General features: G+C 42.2%; 1 protein-coding gene across 1 annotated transcript; it reads left to right on the forward strand.

Annotated features, from left to right (window-relative positions):
• LOC140679747 (cytochrome b-c1 complex subunit 2, mitochondrial-like) lies at positions 1–22,900 on the forward strand. Its single transcript, XM_072915793.1, has 14 exons — positions 1–146; positions 6,448–6,552; positions 6,624–6,773; positions 9,838–9,902; positions 10,423–10,479; positions 10,586–10,710; positions 10,816–10,913; positions 11,001–11,058; positions 11,148–11,243; positions 15,486–15,685; positions 15,758–15,838; positions 15,915–15,991; positions 16,067–16,220; positions 22,657–22,900. The coding sequence occupies exons 1-14, from the start codon at positions 114–116 to the stop codon at positions 22,738–22,740; spliced, it is 1,383 nt and encodes a 460-aa protein (XP_072771894.1). The 5' UTR covers positions 1–113; the 3' UTR covers positions 22,741–22,900.
• The last annotated feature ends 3,217 nt before the right edge of the window (positions 22,901–26,117 follow it).

The raw sequence follows: 26,117 nt of genomic DNA on the forward strand, positions 1-26,117 counted from the left end.
TATGCTTTCTAATGTGACACTGCGATAGTCTGGAAGCCGCAGTGGATTGTGGGTACATCGTCACTCCGCCATAATCATTATTAGTCCTACGCCGGCTGGAGGAGTTTGCAGTCATGAGAGGAATTCGTTCCTTCAACAACTTCTCTGTGAGTCTAGGGTTGTCTAGTTCTTGGGAATGTATAATTGTCCCGATTTATAACTAGTCTTTAAGCTTCCAACTTCCAACGTGAACTTGCATTTAGTTGTCGTTAGCCTCTCGGCTAGCGTGCTAGCTGGCTAATAAAATGCCTGTAATCCTAATAGAGATATGTAATATATACAACCATGCCTGTTTGACTATTCTTATAACATGTTTTTATTTACATTTACTTATTTGTAGCGTGGTTTGTAAGCCCTAACCGAGCTCGGCACTATCTGAAGGTCACATTCGAACGAATGCAACCTTTTTTTGAAAGGGACAAGCGGTAGGAAATGGATGGATGGAGGAAAATACCGCCAGAAACGTGTTTCAATATATTTTTTATACACCATCCAATCCATTTTATTTGTATAGCACATTTAAACAAAAATGTTTCCAAAGTGCTGCACAACAATATTAAAAACAATATTCAAATATTATCCTTAGCTCCACCAATGACTGAATAAAAACAAAAATAATAATAAATTAAAGCTGCAAGCAGCGTTGGTCGGGCCCGCGTATTTTGCAGGTGCTAGTCCTAAGTGTCCCAATACTTTTGTCCAGTTTTAGTCCCAAGTGTCCCAATACTTTTGGCAAGTTGTAGTCCTAAGTGTCCCAATACTTTTGTCAAGTTGTAGTCCCAAGTGTCCCAATACTTTTGTCCAGTTTTCGGCCTAAGTGTCCCAATACTTTTGTCCAGTTTTCGGCCTAAGTGTCCCAATACTTTTGTCCAGTTTTCGGCCTAAGTGTCCCAATACTTTTGTCCAGTTTTCGGCCTAAGTGTCCCAATACTTTTGTCCAGTTTTCGGCCTAAGTGTCCCAATACTTTTGTCCAGTTTTCGGCCTAAGTGTCCCAATACTTTTGTCCAGTGGTAGTCATAAGTGTCCCAATACGTTTGTCTAGTGTACCGTATTTTCCGCACCATAAGGCGCCCTGGGTTATAAGCCGCGCCTTCAATGAACGGCATATTTCAAAACTTTGTCCACCTATAAGCCGCCCCGTGTTGTAAGCCGCATCTAACTGCGCTAAAGGAATGTCAAAAAAACAGTCAAATAGGTCAGTCAAACTTTAATAATATATTAAAACCAGCGTGATGTGGGCGCCCATGGAATCGTATATCAACATGGACTTAAACTTAAACTTACCTTAACCACTCACTCATCTTTTCTTCATCCATCCCTTCGAGTTAGCTTTTATGATGACGCCGGCTGGAAAGGTCTCTTTTGGCAAGGTCTTCCTTTTGAATATCACCATGGGTGGAAGTTTCTGGCCATTAGCATGGCAAGCTAGAACCACAGTGAAGGATGACTTCTCATTCCCTGTGGTGCGAATATTCACCGTACGTGCTCCCGTTGTATCCACAGTGCGGTTCACAGGAATATCAGTTGCTGTGAAATAGTAATCCGTGTGCGGATGGAGAGATTGCGTCTTTTCATGAACCGGATCCCTGACGCTTAGTAGGAGCCATTTTGTGGTCTTTACAGATGTAAACACACAAAGGAAATGAAACGTACGGTAATATCCGCGCGCTTTTTCTTCTTCTACGCGGGCGGGTGGTTGCTTACAGTAGAAGAAGAAGCGCTTCCTGTTCTATGGGGGCGGGTGCTTACCTTGGCGGTTGCTTGCGTAGAAGAAGAAGCGCTTCCTGTTCTACCGGGAAAAAAGATGGCGGCTGTTTACCGTAGTTACGAGACCGAAACTTTATGAAAATGAATCTTAATATTAATCCATATATAAAGCGCACCGGGTTATAAGGCGCACTGTCAGCTTTTGAGAAAATTTGTGGTTTTTAGGTGCGCCTTATAGTGCGGAAAATACGGTTCCTACCTTGTCTGCATTGTGTGGGCACGCTGGTGCTTCCTACTTTTAAGCAGCCATCTTAAAAAAACAGCAGCGCAGCAGCATCAGCGCAGCGGGTCTTTGAAGGGTCATAAAATCAAAACCGAAGCAGGTATTAAAACGCTGTTCTGTTATTTTATACACAAGGGTTTAATCTCTCTCCTGTGTTAGTTTGAAGCCGAAACGACAAACGCGCTCAGAGGAGATCGTTTTTGAAGGAAGGTGACCGGTTTTTACAAAAAATTAGTTTTGAAGGGGGAATAGCAAACTTCCTGTTGATTTTTGCTGGGGGTTGTCAATTTATGAAATGTAGGTCTAAGTGAGCCCTACATAGAGGTTTTTGTTTCATGTCTCTCCGACCTTCCCAGTGGGAGTTACAGGCAGTTTTGTCAGTTTTTTTTATCCGAGGAGCAGTTTTTGTGCGTTTCATTAAAAAATTGCGCTAGAGCACAATTTTGAGATTTGGGGTTAGGTTTTTTATTAGATCGCAATTTTTGCCAGTCCTGATGTGTGTGTTCAGTTCGGTGAGTTTTGAAGCATGTTAAGGGGGTCAAATTACAGCTCAAAGAGGCAAAAGTGACTGTTTTTAGTACTTTTTTGTCTTGAAGGGGGAATTGCCAACTTCCTGTTGATTTTTGCCTGATGATATACAATTATGAAAACTAGGTCTAAGTCACACCTACATACAGGTTTTTGTTTCATGTCTCTCCGATCTTCCTAGTGGGAGATATAGGCAGTCTAGTTTGTTTTTTGTCTAGGGGGCGCTAGAGCGCAATTTTGAGTTTTGAGGTTTGGTTTTTTAAAAAAAGGTAATTTTTGCAGGTCCTGATGTGTGGGTCAAATATGGTGAGTTTTGAAGCATGTTAAGTGCGTCAAATTACAGTTTAATGTGGCGGCGGAAGAATAAAGAATAAAACCTTACAAATTCAATAGGTCCTTATGTCCCATTGTATAAGGACTCCCTTTGGGAGTCCTTATACAATGGGCCATGCGGGCCCTAATAAAATCTAAATTTAAAAACACAGAGGACCACACAACTCACTTAGTGTTAAAAGCCAGAGAATAAAAGTGGATCTTAAGACGAGACTTAAAACACTCCGCTGTAGGAGCAATTACAACAATTGAACACTCAAGGGTTCAATACTCTTTTCTTTCACAGAAAAGGGTCATTCGTATCATTTTTACAGTAGTATACATCCATCCATCCATTTTCTACCGCTTATTCCCTTTGGGGTCGCGGGGGGCGCTGGAGCCTATCTCAGCTACAATCGGGCGGAAGGCGGAGTACACCCTGGACAAGTCGCCACCTCATCGCAGGGCCAACAGAGACCACACAAATCCACTCTTCATTAGGGCAGGATTATTAAAACTAAAAGACAGTGTAGAATTGCATCCTCTAGTGATGGGTTGATGAGGCGTCATGAAGCGTTTCGACACATTGCAAAACTGTATTGATACTGTGTTGATACTGTGTCACTAAATACTGACATCTGCTGGACATTAAACATCCCTACAGGCAACCTATGGACCGACTCAACTGACACTGATTGTATGACCTAGTACAGTGGTTCTCAAATGGGGGTACGCGTACCCCTGGGGGTACTTGAAGGTATGCCAAGGGGTACGTGAGATTTTTTTTAAATATTCTAAAAATAGCAACAATTCAAAAATCCTTTATAAATATATTTATTGAATAATACTTCAACAAAATATGAATGTAAGTTCATAAACTCAGGTTTGTCACTGAAATGTCTGTCAAAAAGAAGTGTGAAAAGAAATGCAACAATGCAATATTCAGTGTTGACAGCTAGATTTTTTGTGGACATGTTCCATAAATATTGATGTTAAAGATTTTTTTTTTTTGTGAAGAAATGTTTAGAATTAAGTTCATGAATCCAGATGGATCTCTAATACAATCCCCAAAGAGGGCACTTTAAGATGATGATTACTTCTATGTGTAGAAATCTTTATTTATAATTGAATCACTTGTTTATTTTTCAACAAGTTTTTAGTTATTTTTATATCTTTTTTTCCAAATAGTTCAAAAAAGACCACTACAAATGAGCAATATTTTGCACTGTTATACAATTTAATAAATCAGAAACTGATGACATAGTGCTGTATTTTACTTCTTTATCTTTTTTTTTCCCAAACAAAAATGCTTTGCTCTGATTAGGGGGTACTTGAATTTAAAAAAAATTCACAGGGGGTACATTGCTGAAAAAAGGTTGAGAACCACTGCCCTAGTATATACAATAATATAAACCAAGTCATTGTATTTCATTTAGGATTATTTCATAACTTCATTTAAATAAAAATATATTTTTTGTCTTTTTTAGATACAGTCAATAAATAATGTGAACATGTATCATAACATGGAAATCTAAGAGAACGTGTTGTGAATGAGGATGCTTGTGGACCTGGAAATTATTATTATTATTTTTTTACACTCTTATTAAAAAAATTAAAAAAAACAGTTTTTCCAACGTATTCAATTTTAGACGCTTTCTCTTCTTAGTTATTATTTCTCCGGCTGTAGAAAAGAGCCGCTCACAGGGCACAGAGGAGGCGTCAGTGCGACACAGTTGGCGTATTGGTCACGTGACCAAAACAGCTCATGATCGGTCACGTGACTTTCTAAAAGCGGTACGCGCACCGACACAGGGTTTCGCTCTATGAGCTCGACGCATGCGCCGATGCATCGGTGTTGCCGGACCCATCACTAGCATCCTCTATTAGTGATGTTCAAAGCTAGAAATAAAGTTCTGCCGAAGGACTTGCAAAAGTTATTTGTGTTCACATCTGAAGATGAGAATCACAGAAGGCCGTATGATTTCAAACATCCAAGAGTGCGAACAAATGTGAAAGCATGGAATTCTCTAAAGAAATACTTAAAAAGTTGCAAGAATATCTTTGAATTTAAAAAGAGTTACAAAAGGAGACAACTGAAATTATATCAAACTGATTTTTGATTTTGATTGGACGTGTCATTGTGAAAATGCTTAAACGAAAATTAAAAAAGTATGTTGGAGTTCGGGTGTTGGTGGAGGGAACAGTTAAAAAGTCATCTAAAATAATTTGTGTTAAAAAGGGGGCAGATAAATATAAGAATAGTATTCTTCCATCTGCTCCTTTCTGATCATGGAAATGTATAAGAAACAAAAAACAATGAAAGTGTCAACTGTACGTGGCTTGTATATATGCATTTTCATGAAAGAAATGAAATGTAATGATGATGAATGAAGGGGGATGCTTGTTTGGCAGCACTATGAGGTCACCCTTTCCTGTACTGGAGCCTTATTTTGGAAGGAGGCGATAGAATATATTTACCGTATTTTCCGCACCATAAGGCGCCCTGGGTTAAAAGCCGCGCCTTCAATGAACGGCATATTTCAAAACTTTGTCCACCTATAAGCCGCCCCGTGTTGTAAGCCGCATCTAACTGCGCTAAAGGAATGTCAAAAAAACAGTCAGATAGGTCAGTCAAACTTTAATAATATATTAAAAACCAGCGTTCTAACAACTCTGTTCACTCCCAAAATGTACGCAAATGTGCAATCACAAACATACGTATATCAACATGGACAGAGCTGCGTGAAAAAAGCCACCCGGCCTCTTCGCGTAAACTTAAACTTACCTTAACCACTCGCTCATCTTTTCTTCATCCATCCCTTCGAGTTAGCTTTTATGATGACGCCGGCTGGAAAGGTCTCTTTTGGCAAGGTCTTCCTTTTGAATATCACCATGGGTGAAAGTTTCTGGCCATTAGCATGGCAAGCTAGAACCACAGTGAAGGATGACTTCTCATTCCCTGTGGTGCGAATATTCACCGTACGTGCTCCCGTTGTATCCACAGTGCGGTTCACAGGAATATCAGTTGCTGTGAAATAGTAATCCGTGTGCGGATGGAGAGATTGCGTCTTTTCATGAACCGGATACCTGTCGCTTAGTAGGAGCCATTTTGTGGTCTTTACAGATGTAAACACACAAAGGAAATGAAACGTACGGTGATATCCGCGCGCTTTTTCTTCTTCTACGCGGGCGGGTGGTTGCTTACAGTAGAAGAAGAAGCGCTTCCTGTTCTATGGGGGCGGGTGCTTACCTTGGCGGTTGCTTGCGTAGAAGAAGAAGCGCTTCCTGTTCTACCGGGAAAAAAGATGGCGGCTGTTTACCGAAGTTGCGAGACCGAAACTTTATGAAAATGAATCTTAATATTTATCCATATATAAAGCGCACCGGGTTATAAGGCGCACTGTCAGCTTTTGAGAAAATTTGTGGTTTTTAGGTGCGCCTTATAGTGCGGAAAATACGGTACTGTATGTCAATAAATCACAAACGCATCATTCTGTCTACATGTACTCGCAAAAAGAAATGGCATTTTCCATTTGTAGCATTGAAACAGTTCAGATTGCTCATGCCGTACTTGCAGAAACGGTGCTATGCTGCCGCCAGACGAAGTGAACCCCTGACTCAGCACTTGGCTACTACCCGCAAGCCCTCCCCAGCACCACCGACCCCTCCTCAACATGTCCAGGTAGGTGATGCTTTAGTTAGCTTGTCGTCTATTCCCCGCATCAGTCTAAACAACAACTTTCTTTGTGTCAGGTGTCCAAGCTCCCAAATGGTCTGGTGATAGTGTCCCTGGAGAACTACTCACCCATGTCCACTGTGGGGGTGTTTGTGAAAGCAGGGAGTCGCTATGAGACCCTGGAAAACCAGGGTGTGTCTCATGTGCTGCGGCTGGCTGCAAACCTGGTAAATTGTGATTTATGTGTATCCTCACAGGATGCCTTATTAGTTACATGGTATGGTTGTAACGATAGATAATAATAATAATAGTAGATTTTATTTGTAAAAGCACTTTACATTAAGCAAAACAACCGCAAAGACTTTTAGCATATCAGTATGTGGAATTAAATTATGGAATGGATTAAGTAAAGAAGTTAAAAATTGTACTGATATGAGGTTGTTCAAAATAATAGTGCTTACAGAGTACAAAGAAGAAGAATTATGAGAAATACTTCCCACCTTATTGAAAATAAGATATTCTTCATCTCAGTATGTTAATAATGACTGAATTAATTAATTAATTACATATTACAAAACTGCTGTATACTAATTCATAGAGGTTATTTTATTATTAAAAAAGGTCAGTAAATGATTCTATATATTTGTAAACGCTTTGAAGTGGGAAAGGGGTAGGATTAAATAAGCTTTGCTTCTTCCTACTCCTTTGCGGGCATGATGTAAAGTGAAATGATATGAAATTGTGTGATGTATTATGATGTAAGTGTGTTCATGTTCGAAATAAACTAAAGAAAGAAAGAAAGTGCTACAGTGCATTTAAAAAAACAAAAACAAAACAACGCTAGAACCACAAATAGCCGCCCCCAACAAGTAAAATAAATAGTAAAAAGAATAAAAACTACAACAGCCTAATAGCTAGAACTAGCACATATATATCTAAAAAAACGGCTTTTTTGAAAAGAAGGGTTTTTAAGCCTTTTTTAAAAGCATCCACAGTCTGTGGTGCCCTCAGGTGGTCAGGGAGAGCGTTCCACAGACTGGTAGCGGCGGAGCAGAAAGCCCGGTCTCCCATAGTTCAGAGCTTTGTCCTCTTAGGTTGGAGGAGGTTAGCCTGTCCGGAGCGGAGGTGTCGTGTGGAGGTTTTGGGGGGGGGCATTTCCATGGAGGCACTGGTGGGTTGGTACGGAGACTTTGTATTCAATCCTGAGTGGAACAGGAAGCCAGTGAAGGGATTTGAGAAGCGGTGTGATGTGGTCCTATTTCCGCACTCTCATCAGGATCCGAGCAGCACTATTCTGTAAGTACTGCAGCTTCTGGGTGTTCTTGCTGGGGATCCCCACAAGAAGTGAGTTGCAGTAGTCTTAATCATTTTATATTCCCAACATTCAAGTGTATCGATCTGTGCTCTGCTAGTTGGCCTTCTAGAAGATATATATCGATCTACCATCATCAAAAAAGATCATTGATTTTAACATTACTAGAAAAGTAAACACTGGCTTTAAAAACAGTACACTTTTATATAATGTTGTTCTGAGAACTTTTACATAAATAAAGACGTTAAACGTTACACAAGCCTGTCGTCCATCTGTGATGTAATTGCCAAGCGCTATCAGCCATCACAACATATAGCGGGTACCGGAAGAGAAGCAGGCGATTGAGAAATAAGCAATGCACAATTGCAGTAGTGTTGTACGGTATACCGGTACTAGTATAGTATCGCGGTACTCTAACCACTAGGCCACTGAGTATTATTTTATGGGAGTACCGGTACGTTGAAACTAGGGCTGCAGCTAACGATTATTTTTCTATCGATTAATCTATAGATTTTTTTTTTTTTTCCGATTAATCGGTTAATCTATAGATTATTTTTTCGATTAATCTATAGATTATTTTTCCTTTTACCGATTTTTTTTTTATTTAAAATGAAGAGGAAAAAATAAATGTAGGCCAGTTTTTTCAAAAGGCATGGCTTTTATTTACAAAAAAAAAAGTATGGCCACTCAGTCAACATTGACAACAACATGACAAAATAGTCTGTAACAATGTAAACATTTAAAACTTTTAACATTTAACAAAATTAAAAGTAGCTTATTTGCTTTTTAATGGGCAAATATAAAAGTAAACATCCAGTGCAAATCTTAATATTCTGGAATAGTATAAGCATTTCAAAAGTAAAAGTATTGCTTATTTTGCTTTAAAATGTGCAAAAATAAAGATAAACATCCAATACAAAAAAGTGCAAAACGGAAATATTCTGTAACAAGTGTAAACATTTCAACAAAAGTAAAAGTATTGCTTATTTGCTAAAATGTGCAAAAATAAAGCTAAACATCCAATACAAAAAAGTGTACAGTGTAAACATTTCAACAAAAGTAAAATTATTGCTTATTTTGCTTAATAACACAACAATGATAGTATGATTAAAGTGAAAGTTAATTGTTCGTTTGTACATAGTATATGTAACTGTTAATGTTGTAAAAGGTATTTGCACAACTAATTAACGTTAGCGTTTGTGACACGTCTTGTGCTGTGGGGTTCTTTCAGGACCGACAGACTGAACTTACAATCTTTTAATTTTACACAAAGTCTTTTCTCTTCCAACTGCGCGGATCGCGCACCTGGGCACGATTGCAGCGTCGCTCCCGGCGCGCCCCGCCTCGCCGCTCGCTCGCCGCCGCCGCCGCCTCTCCACAGCGTTAAAGAGGAGCGCGTCTTTGTAAACACTGAACAGGCACGCCAAACGCGCCTCTCAGAGCGAAACGGTGCTTTAGTTTATGAATTTACAACGCAGATACAAATGACACATTCATGTTTTTGTGTAATGATGACAACGTATACGCACGCGGACGATTGACTTGTTGATGGTGATGGCAAGAACGCTGTCGGGGGTTTTCTTTTCAAATGTTCGTTCATAGCCGTTGTGCTGCTATGATAGGCCATTTCCGCTCGACACAGTGTGCATACAACAACATTATTAGGCCGTTTATTGAAATACTCCCACACTTTTGACGACTTTTGGCGTGCTTTTTTCCCCTCGCTCGCATCGTCTGCTTTGCGCTCCGCCATGACAGTAAAGTAGAGTGACGTAAATATGCGACGCGCCGACGCACAAAAACGGCGTCGACGTATTTACGTAACCGATGACGTCGACTACGTCGACGCGTCGTTTCAGCCTTAGTTGAAACCAAGAAATGTCGCAAATCAAGGATCGTCCGTATTTCATATTCCACTTCACCTATGCAATTGGACATTTTAAAACAGACATTCCTTGTATTCCTTGTGTGTTTTGTAGACTACTAAAGGTGGTTCTGCCTTCAAGATCTGCCACAGTGTGGAAGCTCTGGGAGGCAGTCTGAAGTGAGTGACTTAAGTACCCGGTAACTAAACTGAATAAATATAGCAGTCCATCCTGTGACGCTTGATGCATCTTGGCTGAAATTGAAACTGCCACCATCGAGTGTATAGAGAAGTTCATCTCTGTATAATACCATTTTTAGAAAGTAAAAGTACTCAACACTTTTCAAGACTGGCGACAGACTTAAGTGTGTATTTATTTAACGTCTGCTTGGAAACAATTTCTGTATGTATGTAATTGATAATTAGTCTATTACTCATACAGCTTAGAGCAGCCAGACCCTTTCCCATGTCCTTGTAACTCCCATTTCTGGTTTATTGTTATTATCACACGTATGCCTTTGCCATACCCTTCTGTGGTGACAATCACAAAAAAGCTAAATCATAAAGTAAGTCCACTGGTTGAAATAATTTGGGCGATTGGACTTTGGAAGATGATATGGCAAATGACTGGATATATGAAACAAATGAATGGTTGTAAGTGTAATCACACACACAAATTGTGTTGTCCTTTTTCCTGTAGTGTAACATCGTCCAGGGAAGCTATGGCCTACACTACAGACTGCTTAAGAGATCACCTGTGAGTTGATACTTTGGAATGTTATCGATGAATGTTACTAGCACAAGATTTCCTGGTTGGATAATGTCCTGTGTCTTGACTTGAATATCTCTGTGTGTGTGATAAGAGATCAAATATTTGAGCATTTGGTCAACGTGACCACGGCTCAGGAGTTCAGGCCTTGGGAAGTGGACGACCTGACATCCAGGGTGAAGATTGACAGAGCTTTGGCTCAGCAGTCTCCTCAAATAGGTTGGTACCAGCGTTTCCCCCTAATCAGCTGGAAATGATGTCTAAAGCACTTTGGCATCCCACATTTACATTAAAATGAAAGTCTTCCTTAATATTTTTCTGCAGGTTTGCTAGAGAAGTTGCATGAAGTGGCGTACAAAAACGCCCTGTCCAACTCTTTGTACTGCCCCGACTACATGATTGGCCGTATTTCTCCAGAAAAAGTATGGATCTGCGCTTTTTCTTAACTGCAAAAGACCACACGCTGGCTTCCATCTGGAATTGACCATCTTGTTGTTTTCCACCCGTAGCTGCAGTTATTTGTCGAAGACCATTTCACTTCTAGCAGGATGGCTCTTGTCGGACTTGGTAAGTGTCATTTTGTTATGAATGCATTTGAACAGTTTATTTTCCTGTCCAACATTGTTAACGTAGCATATTTTCCTGTTTGCATTTAGGTGTACCGCACTCTGTAATGCGGCAACTGGGCGAGGGGCTAATGAGTGTCCGCAGTGGGGCTGGAGCTCCTGAGACTACGGCAGTTTACCGTGGAGGTAAAGATTTCACTCATTACAACTGTTCTGTTTGACCTGCTCTCTATACATCCCTCTTTCGAGCAGCTAGTTTTACAGGTCCTGAACAGGAACGGCGAACAGTCGTAAACAACATCGAATCAATTCTGTCACCTGTGGTCTGGAAAGTAATGTAATGTGTGGAAATCTGTGAATCCCACAAAGCTGCAGCTCTCCTTAGATTGTTTTTAACTGTGTTTTTTGTAGTCTATTGCGAGAAAAGAAACTTAGTGTGAGGACGAACTTATGTAAATGAACTACCGTATTTTCTGGACTATAAGGTGCACTCAAAATCCTTTCATTTTCTCAAAAATCAACAGTGCGCCTTGTAGAGATGCGCGGATAGGCAATTATTTCATCCGCAACCGCATCACAAAAGTCGTCAACCATCCGCCATCCACCCGAACTAACATTTAATCAAAACCGCACCCGCCCGCCATCCGCCACCCGCCCGTTGTTATATATCTAATATAGACGATGCAAGGCATTAGTGAGGTTATAAAGTTTTTGCCTGTTAAAGAAAGGAGACTGATCCAATGCAGCAGAGACATTCAATGCGTGCCACGCTGTCACGGCCCAGACGCACACCAGTGCGCAATCATCTGGGAGCCGCGCTGAGCGCACCTCCAAGCGCGCTCGCGCCACTCAAACTGCTGCAGGCAGCTGCGTTCTATCTTGTTTTAACATCCTGTGGCACTCTTCTGGGATCACGGCGGACGAAACTGCTCATGCTCAGGGTGTTTGTGGAGGTTCGGGGTTTTGCACAAATGTGATGCACCATGTTAGATGTCCCGGTTTTGTGACTGTCGTAGACATAAACAGCGTCGCAGCTCTTGCAAATCACGTAGCCAGCATTACTATCATCCTGATTTACAACCTCATAAAAACGAGTCCACGCTGAACTTTTCTGGCCTTTTTTTACCCTGGTCATTAGTATTCCCTTTTTTAGTTTGTCGCGTACCACGTTTGCTGCCGGCGTTGCCATCTCTTTTTTTTTTTCTTCTTCTGTTGTGGCATATGCTGCAGGTGCCTGCTCGTTTTTCGTATGTGGGTAACAACATTTAACTATGTATATATATTTCCCAATTGGTTTAACTGCCACCCGCCTGAATCTATTTAAAATCTAATTTTTTTTAATTTCAACCGCCCGATCCGACCCGCGGATAAAATCTAATTTTTTTTTATTTCAACCGCCCGACCCGCGGACTCCGCGGTTGTGTCCGCAAACCGCGCATCTCTAGCGCCTTGTAACCTGGTGCACCTAATGTACGGAATAATTCTGGTTGTGCTTACCGACCTTGAAGCAATTTTATATGGTACATGGTGTAATGATAAGTGTGACCAGTAGATGGGAGTCACACATAAGAGATAGTGTAGACTGCAATATAAGAGTAAACACCAAAACTTTAAATGTTCCATTGAAAATAAAGAACGTTATACACGGCACTCAAAAATCCGTCAAAATGTTTTAGTATGACTTTGAAGGCGCATCGCTTCATGGATTGTTGGCTCATTACGGCTACCTTAGTCAGAGATACAAGTATTACTATGATGTGTGTATAAGGACTGCTAAATGGCACCCTTTTTAACAGAAATATTATCTGGTGTTTTGTTTTACAATATTATGCGAAACCAACTTTTCTTACTTTCTGGTATCTGCTAATCTGTATTTGGGATCTGCGTAAGTCCTGAAAATTTGCGCACGTCCATACCAACACCGTAGTCAATAAGCTTCTTTTTCTCTTATCTTCTTGTTTGTGACATTCATCCTCCACTGTTGCAATTTCTAATATAAAGTAGTATAACGTTCTTACTTATATCTGCCAGTAAACTCGCCATGAAAGCGCTAAAACATACCTGTGTAGTGACTTTACATTATTCACCCAAAGAACTTTAGTTATTAGAGAGTTCCTGTTAGACGTTTTTTCACGGGACACATTTCCTGTGTTGTTGATGCACGAGTGAGCCACGGATGAGGAGATGCTGCTCCGTTATTGATTGAAGTAAAGTGTGAATGTCATTAAAACAGTTAGCTCCATCTTTTGACACTTCTTCCACTCCCGTCCTTGCACGCTACACCGCTACAACAAAGATGACGGGGAGAAGACGCTGTCCAAGTGGAGGCACGTAAATAAGACCGCCCACAAAACGGCGTATCCTGAAGAGACTGTCAGAAAGTGACTTGAAGATGATGTGTAAAACATCATCTATGCAACATTTTGACCAGAGAACCACAATTACATGTTATGTAGACCACAAGGAAGTCTTTTAAATGTAGGAAAGGAAAATATTATGACCCCTTTAATGCGCCTTATAATCTGGTGCGCCTTTTTGTATGAAAATAGACCTGTATAAACCCACTCATCGGCAGTGCACCTTATAATCCGGTGTGCCCTATGGTCCGGAAAATATGGTATATTGTTGCATCACGATTGTGCCAAAATCTGAACTGCTGTCTGAAAGAAACATTTATTTGGCCACGGATGAAGCGCTGGCTGTCCAGGGTCGGGACCCGGGGTGGACCACTCGTCTGTGCATCGGTTGGGGACGTCTATACGCTGCTGACCTGTCTCCGCTCGGGGTGGTCTCCTGCTGGCCCCACTATGGACTGGACTCTCACTATTATGTTAGATCCACTATGGACTGGACTCTCACACTATTATGTTAGATCCACTATGGACTGGACTCTCACACGATTGTTAGATCCACTACGGACTGGACTCTCACACTATTATGTTAGATCCACTATGGACTGGACTCTCACTATTATGTTAGATCCACTATGGACTGGACTCTCACTATTATGTTAGATCCACTATGGACTGGACTCTCACACTATTATGTTAGATCCACTATGGACTGGACTCTCACACGATTGTTAGATCCACTACGGACTGGACTCTCACACTATTATGTTAGATCCACTATGGACTGGACTCTCACTATTATGTTAGATCCACGATGGACTGGACTCTCACTATTATGTTAGATCCACTATGGACTGGACTCTCACACTATTATGCTAGATCCACTAAGGACTGGACTCTCACACTATTATGTTAGATCCACTATGGACTGGACTCTCACACTATTATGTTAGATCCCCTATGGACTGGACTCTCACACTATTATGTTAGATCCACTATGGACTGGACTCTCACAATATTATGTTAGATCCACTATGGACTGGACTCTCACACTATTATGTTAGATCCACTATGGACTGGACTCTCACACTATTATTTTAGATCCACTATGGACTGGACTCTCACACTATTATGTTAGATCCACTATGGACTGGACTCTCACTATTATGTTAGATCCACTATGGACTGGACTCTCACACTATTATTTTAGATCCATTATGGACTGGACTCTCACACTATTATGTTTGAGCCACTACGGACTGGACTCTCACAATATTATGTTAGATCCACTATGGACTGGAGTCTCACTATTATGTTAGATCCACTATGGATTGGACTCTCACTATTATGTTAGATCCACTATGGACTGGACTCTCACTATTATGTTATATCCACTATGGACTGGACTTTCACACTATTATGTTAGATCCACTATGGACTGGACTCTCACACTATTATGTTTGAGCCACTACGGACTGGACTCTCACAATATTATGTTAGATCCACTATAGACTGGACTCTCACTATTATGTTAGATCCACTATGGATTGGACTCTCACTATTATGTTAGATCCACTATGGACTGGACTTTCACACTATTATGTTAGATCCACTATGGACTGGACTCTCACTATTATGTTAGATCCACTATGGACTGGACTCTCACTATTATGTTAGATCCACTATGGACTGGACTCTCACAATTTTATGCTAGATCCACTCAACGTCCATTGCACCGGTCGCCCAGGGGTTGGGGGGTCCCCACATCTGCGGTCCCCTCCAAGGTTTCTCATCGTTATCCCATTGGGTTGAGTTTTTCCTTGCCCTTATGTGGGCTCTGTACCGCGGATGTCGTTGTGGCTTGTGCAGCCCTTTTGAGACACTTGTGATTTAGGGCTATATAAATAAACTTTGATTGATTTCCTGCAGCTTACATTGAATTTTGTTGAGTAATTTCACACTTCAGGTAGCCTAATATTTGTTTTTAATCAAAAGTAGTTAATAGCTATTTGTCCGTCACTTGTCCTATTTAACAGTCGTCCCTTTTTTACCCCACACATTTGATTTCATTCTGTAGGGGAGCTTCGTATGCAGAACAGTGACTCCCTGGTTCACGCGCTGGTCGTCAGCCAAGGTGGCGTGATGGCCAGCGCAGAGGCGAACGCATTTGTGGTGCTGCAAAGGATCCTGGGAGCTGGGCCGCATGTAAAGCGAGGGGCCAACGTTACCAGCAAGCTGAGTCGGGGTATTGCTGAAGCAACCACACAGCCTTTTGATGTAAGGAAAAAAACTGATCCAGCTTTTTTCTTTCACAACTCTCAGTCACATTTTTGTTTATTTTTCTTCGAGGCCTCAACCTTCAATACTTCATATTCTGACTCCGGTCTGTTTGGGATCTACACCATCTCACAAGCTAATGCTGCCGGAGACGTGAGTCCTTTTTATTCAAATAAACTTTGCGTGTTGTGCAAGTCCCCAACACTTGTGTGCCGTAACCTCGCACTAGGTGATCAAAGCTGCTGTTGCGCAAATAAAAGGTGTGGCTGAGGGCAACGTGTCTGCAGAGGACATCACCAGGGCAAAGTGAGTTCACTACAGGACGATTGTTTTTGCCAGAGATGCTCAATGATGGTGCTCATTCCACATCTTTCTGTGTAGGACTCAGGCTAAATGTGAATATCTGATGTCAATTGAGAGTTCTGAGAGTCTGATGGAGGAGATGGGTGCTCAAGCTCTGACGACTGCAGCGTACCAGCATCCTGAGGCGGTTCTCCAGGCTATTGACGCCATCACCCAGGATGATGTGGTCAAGGTGTCCTGTCTTTATTGCTAGCTAATAACTTCCGTATTTTTCGGACTATAAGTCGCAGTTTTTTTCATAGTTTGGCCGGGGGTGCGACTTATACTCAGGAGCGACTTATGTGTGAAATGATGAACACATTAGCGTAAAATATTATTTATCTCATTCACGTAAGAGACTAGACCAGGGGTCGGCAACCCGCGGCTCTTTGATCACTCTGATGCGGCTCAGTAGCTTACCGTATTTTCCGCACCATAAGGCGCCCTGGGTTATAAGCCGCGCCTTCAATGAACGGCATATTTCAAAACTTTGTCCACCTATAAGCCGCCCCGTGTTGTAAGCCGCATCTAACTGCGCTAAAGGAATGTCAAAAAACCAGTCAAATAGGTCAGTCAAACTTTAATAATATATTAAAACCAGCGTGATGTGGGCGCGCATGGAGTCGTATATCAACATGGACGAAGCTGCGTGAAAAAAGCCACCCGGCCTCTTCGCGTAAACTTAAACTTACCTTAACCACTCGCTCATCTTTTCTTCATCCATCCCTTCGAGTTAGCTTTTATGATGACGCCGGCTGGAAAGGTCTCTTTTGGCAAGGTCTTCCTTTTGAATATCACCATGGGTGGAAGTTTCTGGCCATTAGCATGGCAAGCTAGAACCACAGTGAAGGATGACTTCTCATTCCCTGTGGTGCGAATATTCACCGTACGTGCTCCCGTTGTATCCACAGTGCGGTTCACAGGAATATCAGTTGCTGTGAAATAGTAATCCGTGTGCGGATGGAGAGATTGCGTCTTTTCATGAACCGGATCCCTGTCGTTTAGTAGGAGCCATTTTGTGGTCTTTACAGATGTAAACACACAAAGGAAATGAAACGTACGGTAATATCCGCGCGCTTTTTCTTCTTCTACGCGGGCGAGTGGTTGCTTACAGTAGAAGAAGAAGCGCTTCCTGTTCTATGGGGGTGGGTGCTTACCTTGGCGGTTGCTTGCGTAGAAGAAGAAGCGCTTCCTGTTCTACCGGGAAAAAAGATGGCGGCTGTTTACCGTAGTTACGAGACCGAAACTTTATGAAAATGAATCTTAATATTTATCCATATATAAAGCGCACCAGGTTATAAGGCGCACTGTCAGCTTTTGAGAAAATGTGTGGTTTTTAGGTGCGCCTTATAGTGCGGAAAATACGGTACATGCCGAACCCGGGAGACTTCCGGATTTCAGTGCCTCTCGCAGAAACCTCCAGGGATTAATATTCACCGATTTTCACCCTTAGTTATAATAAGGGCGTGCCATGATGGTACAACATTTGGCGCCCTCTACATTCTGTATTAACAGCTGCCAGCCCATCCACTTGTTATACAGTATGCATCTTCAGCTTGCACACGTACGTGACAGCAAGGCATACTTGGTCAACAGCCACACAGGTTACACTGACGGTGACCATATAAAACAACTTTAACACTCTTACTAATAATGCGCCACACTTTGAACCAAAACCAAACAAAAATGACAAACACATTTCGGGAGAACATCTGCACCTTAACACAACATAAACACAACAGAACAAATACCCAGAATCCCATGCAGCCCTGACTCTTCCGGGCTACATTATACACCCCTGCTACCACCAAACCCCGCCCCCACCCCAACCCTGCTCCCTCACACATCAACCCCCCGCCCCTGTGCGTCGGTTGAGGTGGGCGGGGTTTGGTAGCGGGGGTGTATAATAATAATAATAATAATACCTGGGATTTATATAGCGCTTTTCTAAATACCCAAAGTCGCTTTACATGTGTGTGTGGGGGGGTGGGGGGGGGGGGGGGGGGATAAAAACAACTTTATTAGAAAAAAATAAATAAAAATAAATAAATAAATAAGAGACACCTAGGGCAGGGTCAGTTTGGAAAGGCTAATGTGAAGAGGTGAGTTTTTAGGGTGGCTTTGAAGGTAGGGAGGGAGGGAGCATCTCTGATGTGCCTGGGGAGAGCGTTCCAGAGAGAGGGGGGGCAGCCACGGAGAAGGCCCTGTCGCCCCAGGTTCGGCGCCTGGTCTTGGGGACCTCAAGGAGGCCGGCATCATTAGACCTGAGGGAACGGGACGGGACGTGTGGCTGGAGGAGGTCAGAGAGGTAGGGTGGTGCCAGGTTATGGAGTGCCTTGTAGGTGGTGAGGAGTATTTTAAAGGTGATTCTGTATTTGACAGGCAGCCAGTGGAGGTCATGAAGGACAGGTGTGATGTGCTCTCTGGAGCGGGTTCCGGTGAGCAGGCGGGCAGCAGAGTTCTGGACGTATTGCAGTTTGTTGAGGGTTTTGGAGGTGATGCCGTAGAGGATGCTGTTGCAGTAGTTTGGCCGGGATGAGATGAAGGCGTGGATGAGGGTTTCGGCAGCAGAGGATGTGAGGGAGGGCCGGAGACGGGCAATGTTTCTGAGGTGGAAGAATGCAGTTTTGGTGATGTGGTTTACGTGGGGGAGGAGTGAAAGGGTAGGGTCGAAAATTACACCTAGATTGTAATAATATATATAATGATAATAATAATAATAATATATAATGTATCCCGGAGGAGTTAGGGCTGCATGGGATTCTGGGTATTTGTCCTGTTGTGTTTATGTTGTGTTACTGTGCAGATGTTCTCCCGAAATGTGTTTGTCATTCTTGTTTGGTGTGGGTTCACAGTGTGGCGCATTATTAGTAAGAGTGTTAAAGTTTTTTTTATACCGTCAGTGTAACCTGTGTGGTTGTTGACCAAGTATGCCTTGCTGTCACCTACGTGAGCAAGCGGAAGCCCCATACAACATGTGGCTGATCAGGCACGCTGGTTGTAGTGGGCGCTATACAGGTAAAAGCCAGTAAATTAGAATATTTTGAAAAACTTGATTTATTTCAGTAATTGCATTCAAAAGGTGTAACTTGTACATTATATTTATTCATTGCACACAGACTGATGCATTCAAATGTTTATTTCATTTAATTTTGATGATTTGAAGTGGCAACAAATGAAAATCCAAAATTCCGTGTGTCACAAAATTAGAATATTACTTAAGGCTAATACAAAAAAGGGATTTTTAGAAATGTTGGCCAACTGAAAAGTATGAAAATGAAAAATATGAGCATGTACAATACTCAATACTTGGTTGGAGCTCCTTTTGCCTCAATTACTGCGTTAATGCGGCGTGGCATGGAGTCGATGAGTTTCTGGCACTGCTCAGGTGTTATGAGAGCCCAGGTTGCTCTGATAGTGGCCTTCAACTCTTCTGCGTTTTTGGGTCTGGCATTCTGCATCTTCCTTTTCACAATACCCCACAGATTTTCTATGGGGCTAAGGTCAGGGGAGTTGGCGGGCCAATTTACAACAGAAATACCATGGTCCGTAAACCAGGCACGGGTAGATTTTGCGCTGTGTGCAGGCGCCAAGTCCTGTTGGAACTTGAAATCTCCATCTCCATAGAGCAGGTCAGCAGCAGGAAGCATGAAGTGCTCTAAAACTTGCTGGTAGATGGCTGCGTTGACCCTGGATCTCAGGAAACAGAGTGGACCGACACCAGCAGATGACATGGCACCCCAAACCATCACTGATGGTGGAAACTTTACACTAGACTTCAGGCAACGTGGATCTTGTGCCTCTCCTGTCTTCCTCCAGACTCTGGGACCTCGATTTCCAAAGGAAATGCAAAATTTGCATGGTTGGGTGATGGTTTGGGGTGCCATGTCATCTGCTGGTGTCGGTCCACTCTGTTTCCTGAGATCCAGGGTCAACGCAGCCGTCTACCAGCAAGTTTTAGAGCACTTCATGCTTCCTGCTGCTGACCTGCTCTATGGAGATGGAGATTTCAAGTTCCAACAGGACTTGGCGCCTGCACACAGCGCAAAATCTACCCGTGCCTGGTTTACGGACCATGGTATTTCTGTTCTAAATTGGCCCGCCAACTCCCCTGACCTTAGCCCCATAGAAAATCTGTGGGGTATTGTGAAAAGGAAGATGCAGAATGCCAGACCCAAAAACGCAGAAGAGTTGAAGGCCACTATCAGAGCAACCTGGGCTCTCATAACACCTGAGCAGTGCCAGAAACTCATCGACTCCATGCCACGCCGCATTAACGCAGTAATTGAGGCAAAAGGAGCTCCAACCAAGTATTGAGTATTGTACATGCTCATATTTTTCATTTTCATACTTTTCAGTTGGCCAACATTTCTAAAAATCCCTTTTTTGTATTAGCCTTAAGTAATATTCTAATTTTGTGACACACGGAATTTTGGATTTTCATTTGTTGCCACTTCAAATCATCAAAATTAAATGAAATAAACATTTGAATGCATCAGTCTGTGTGCAATGAATAAATATAATGTACAAGTTACACCTTTTGAATGCAATTACTGAAATAAATCAAGTTTTTCAAAATATTCTAATTTACTGGCTTTTACCTGTATGCTGTACTATCACGGCACGCATGACGCTGACAAGCGCCATTTATATAAAACCCGCGTGCCGCACCAGCATTCAAATGTTCAGGCGTGGGCAGCGTGTCTGAGACCCCTGGTTTATACATAGCACAAAGCAAAAAAAAACAACTTTGTATGCAGTGTTATTTCATTTTGAATTTCAAAATTTTTTTGTGGCTCCCATTGTTTTCTATGATTTGTGAAACTGGTCAAAATGGCTCTTTGACTGGTAAAGGTTGCCGACCCCTGGACTAGACGTATAAGATTTCATGGGATTTAGCGATTAGGAGTGACAGATTGTTTGGTAAACGTATAGCATGTTCTATATGTTATAGTTATTTGAATGACTCTTACCATAATATGTTACGTTAACATACCAGTTGGTTATTTATGCCTCATATAACGTACACTTATTCAGCCTGTTGTTCACTATTCTTTATTTATTTTAAATTGCCTTTCAAATGTCTATTCTTTAAGAAGGGGAACCGGAGGGTGTGTTCTAACTATCGTGGGATCACACTCCTCAGCCTTCCCGGTAAGGTCTATTCAGGTGTACTGGAGAGGAGGCTACGCCGGATAGTCGAACCTCGGATTCAGGAGGAACAGTGTGGTTTTCGTCCTGGTCGTGGAACTGTGGACCAGCTCTATACTCTGGGCAGGGTCCTTGAGGGTGCATGGGAGTTTGCCCAACCAGTCTACATGTGCTTTGTGGACTTGGAGAAGGCATTCGACCGTGTCCCTCGGGAAGTCCTGTGGGGAGTGCTCAGAGAGTATGGGGTTTCGGACTGTCTGATTGTGGCGGTCCACTCCCTGTATGATCAGTGTCAGAGCTTGGTCCGCATTGCAGTAAGTCGGACACGTTTCCGGTGAGGGTTGGACTCCGCCAAGGCTGCCCTTTGTCACACATTCTGTTCATAACTTTTATGGACAGAATTTCTAGGCGCAGTCAAGGCGTTGAGGGGATCTGGTTTGGTGGCTGCAGGATTAGGTCTCTGCTTTTTGCAGATGATGTGGTCCTGATGGCTTCATCTGGCCAGGATCTTCAGCTCTCACTGGATCGGTTCGCAGCTGAGTGTGAAGCGACTGGGATGAGAATCAGCACCTCCAAGTCCGAGTCCATGGTTCTCGCCCGGAAAAGGGTGGAGTGCCATCTCCGGGTTGGGGAGAAGATCTTGCCCCAAGTGGAGGAGTTCAAGTACCTCGGAGTCTTGTTCACGAGTGAGGGAAGAGTGGATCGTGAGATCGACAGGCGGATCGGTGCGGCGTCTTCAGTAATGCGGACGCTGTATCGATCCGTTGTGGTGAAGAAGGAGCTGAGCCGGAAGGCAAAGCTCTCAATTTACCGGTCGATCTACGTTCCCATCCTCACCTATGGTCATGAGCTTTGGGTTATGACCGAAAGGACAAGATCACGGGTACAAGCGGCCGAAATGAGTTTCCTCCGCCGGGTGGCGGGTCTCTCCCTTAGAGATAGGGTGAGAAGCTCTGTCATTCGGGGGGAGCTCAAAGTAAAGCCGCTGCTCTTCCACATCGAGAGGAGTCAGATGAGGTGGTTCGGGCATCTGGTCAGGATGCCACCCGAGCGCCTCCCTAGGGAGGTGTTTAGAGCACGTCCGACCGGTAGGAGGCCACGAGGAAGACCCAGGACACGTTGGGAAGACTATGTCTCCCGGCTGGCCTGGGAACGCCTCGGGATCCCCCCGGGAGGAGTTGGACGAAGTGGCTGGGGAGAGGGAAATCTGGGCTTCCCTGCTTAGGCTGCTGCCCCCGCGACCCGACCTCGGATAAGCGGAAGAAGATAGATGGATGGATGGATGTCTATCTATTCTTGGTGTTGGCTTTTATCAAATACATTTCCCCCCAAAATGCGACTTATACTCCAGTGCGACTTATATATGTTTTTTTTTTCCCCTTCTTTATTATGCATTTTTGGCCGGTGCGACTTATACTCCGAAAAATACGGTTATCATGTCTGTGCACGCCGAGTATTTCAATCATTTTTCTTTCCAGGCTGCAAAGAAATTTGTGGAGGGTAAGAAGACCATGGCTGCTAGTGGACATCTCATTAATACACCTTTTGTGGATGAGTTATGAAATGCCAACTAAACCAGCAATAATCATTTAATGTGGGTATACGCAACAAAGAAACATCAAGGACCTTGAAGCCACAGATTCATAGTATGTTCATTCGATGTGACCTCCTTTTTTGTCCATTTATCTGTATATCTTTGTAAATTAAAAAATAATGACCGTATGTGTTTTGAATAACATTTGTCCACTCTTTCATCACCAGGGGAACTAGAACACACACAGTACCACTTAGAAATGTTACGCTTTCCAAGTACAGTGTCAACGTTTTTGCTACATCTACTGACCGTCACAGACGAGCATGAAGTACAGTACGTGGCTTGTACTTGCAGGTAATAATGATGAAGTATTCTATATGTATATTCTTAAAAGGTTAATCATGGTTAATCAGAAGTCCAAACAAATACGATCAACACTCAAAAGTATGAATGGATGCTATATCATCCAAAAAAGTGTTCAAAGATTCGGGTGAAACCCTTCGAGCGCACAAGCAACAAAGTGAATGAACACCACACACAGCGGTGTCACTTACCAGGTGTCAGGCCGAAACAGCAGCTGCAAGAGAAGAAAAAAGTACACATCAGACTAGATCTGTACTAGTGGTGCAGAACAGTGATTCTCAAAACTGGTATGAATCATTTGATTACATTTTATTTTCAAACAGTGTTACTGTTCAAACTAATGTTACAGTGGCCAAAAATGATACATATACTCGCTAAATAAAACCTGCCTCGTTTTGAATGACACTTTGTTTTAATGTTGTTCATTATGTTGGTACTTGGAGAGACACGTTTTTTCTGAGGTGGTACTTTGTGAAAAAAGTTTGAGAACCACCAATGTAGAAAATGGAAGAATGACTAAGCATTTTAGTTTTTACCAAAAACACATCTTGTACTACTAGGTGGAGCCACAGTTTGAAAACTAAATTATTTACAGTAACTGAATTAAATGTACCGAAGCAAGGATGTTATGCCATGGGAGACCGGGCTTTCTGCTCCGCCGCTCCCAGTCTGTGGAACGCTCTCCCTGACCACCTGAGGGTACCGCAGACTGTGGATGCTTTAAAAAAAAGGCTTAAAAATGTTTCTTTTTATAAAAGCCTCTTTTTTATTTAGACATATGTGTGCTAGTTCTAGCTATTAGGCTGTTCTAGTTTTTATTTTTTTACTATTTATTTTAAGGTAGAAAAGCGCTATACAAGTATAACCCATTTATCATTTATTTGTTGGGGGCAGCTATTTGTGGTTCTAGCATTTTTTTTAAATGCACCGTAGCACTTTGAGGTTGTTTGTTCAATGTAAAGTGCTTTTACAAATGACATCTATTATTATTATTATTATTATTATTAGGGCCCGCATGGCCCATTGCATAAGGACTCCCACAGGGAGTCCTTATGCAATGGGACATAAGGACCTATTGAATTTGTAAGGTTTTATTATTCTTTATTCTTTATTCTTCCGCCGCCACATTAAACTGTAATTTGACCCACTTAACATGCTTCAAAACTCACCATATTTGACCCACACATCAGGACCTGCGAAAATTGCCTTTTTAAAAAAAAAAACGAACCACAAAACTCAAAATTGCGCACTAGCGCCCCCTAGGAAAAAAAAAAACTAGACTGCCTGTAACTCCCACTAGGAAGGTCGGAGAGACATGAAACAAAAACCTCTATGTAGGTCTGACTTAGACATTCTCGGGGTAAAATCAACAGGAAGTTGGCAATTCCCCCTTCAAGACAATAAAGTACTAAAAACAGTAACTTTTGCCTCTTTGAGCTGTATTTTGACCCCCTTAACATGCTTCAAAACTCACCAAACTGAACGCGCACATCAGGACTGGCAAACATTGCGATCTAAAAAAAAAACCTAACCCCAAATCTCAAAATTGCGCTCTACTGCAATTTTTTAATAAAACGCAAAAAAAACTGCTCCTCGGAAGAAAAAAATGACAAAACTGCCTGTAACTCCCACTGGGAAGGTCGGAGACATGAAACAAAAACCTTTATGTAGGTCTCACTTAGACCTACATTTCATAAATTGACAACCCCCAGCAAAAATCAACAGGAAGTTTGCTATTCCCCCTTCAAAACAAATTTTTTGTAAAACCGGTCACCTTCCTTCAAAAACTATCTCCTCTGAGCGCGTTTGTCGTTTCGCCTTCAAACTAACACAGGAGAGAGATTGAACCCTTGTGATTACAATGACAGAAGCGCTTATTTTCTAACTGCTCCGGTTTTGATTTTATGACCCTTCAAAGACCCGCTGCGCTGATGCTGCTGCGCTGCTGTTTTTTTAAGATGGCTGCTTAAAAGCAGGAAGCACCAACGTGCCCACACAATGCAGACAAGGTAGGTACACTAGACAAAAGTCTTGGGACACTTCAGACTAAAAGTAGACAAAAGTATTGGGACACTTATGACTATCACTGGACAAAAGTATTGGGACACTTAGGACTAGCACCTGCCAAATATGCGGGCCCGACCAATGCTGCTTGCAGCTTTAATTATTATTATTATTATGTTACAATCACACACAAAAAACCCAATACTAGTTGATTCCCTGCATCATGAGGTCTATTTGTATTTTGGACCCTGGGTTTATAATGAGGTAAAAGTATACATTTTTAGAAGACACTGAGATAGGCTCCAGCGCCCCCCGCCACCCCAAAAGGGAATAAGCGGTAGAAAATGGATGGGATGGATGGACATACAAGTCAGGTTTTAAATAGATTTATGCACCGTACTGAGATATCAAGCAGGTGCACAATTTGGCTTTTGTTGCAAATTGGTGTGTATGCGTTAACATAATTGTATTTTTGGAAAACTCTGAATTCATAAATATATCATGAATTAATCTTAATAAAAACAAGTATGTTTTTATTAATTTGTTAATTTAACTAATTATGTGGGTTTTCCCTTTGCCATGCAATTCTATCCCACTGCTTAATACTAGCACCAACACCACAACCAGGAGTAGTATATGCAGTCATGTGACCACTTTACATGTTTCACTCTTTGTTTCATTGCAGTTCATTTCCTAAAATCTAAAAAGTTCATTTTATTTCTCATTAATGTACACTCAGCACCCCATCTTGACAGAACAAACAGAAATGTAGGAATTTTCACTTTGTTGCAAAGTATTTTTGAGTACGATGCCCCATGCATCTTTGGGCGTTTACTCTCAACCATGAGAAACAAAATTCCCTGGTCTGATGAAACAAAGTTTGAACTCTTGGCGTCAATGCCAGGCGCCATGTTTGGAAGAAACTGCCGTCACCAGGCCAGTACCACCCCTACAGTGAAGCATAGGGAGAGTGGCGAGAACTGGGAGGCTAGTCACGATAGAGGGAAAGATGAATGCAGGAATATACAGAGACATCAT

Source organism: Nerophis lumbriciformis, linkage group LG22 (assembly GCF_033978685.3).
Source record: "Nerophis lumbriciformis linkage group LG22, RoL_Nlum_v2.1, whole genome shotgun sequence".
NCBI classification, from domain to species: domain Eukaryota; kingdom Metazoa; phylum Chordata; class Actinopteri; order Syngnathiformes; family Syngnathidae; genus Nerophis; species Nerophis lumbriciformis.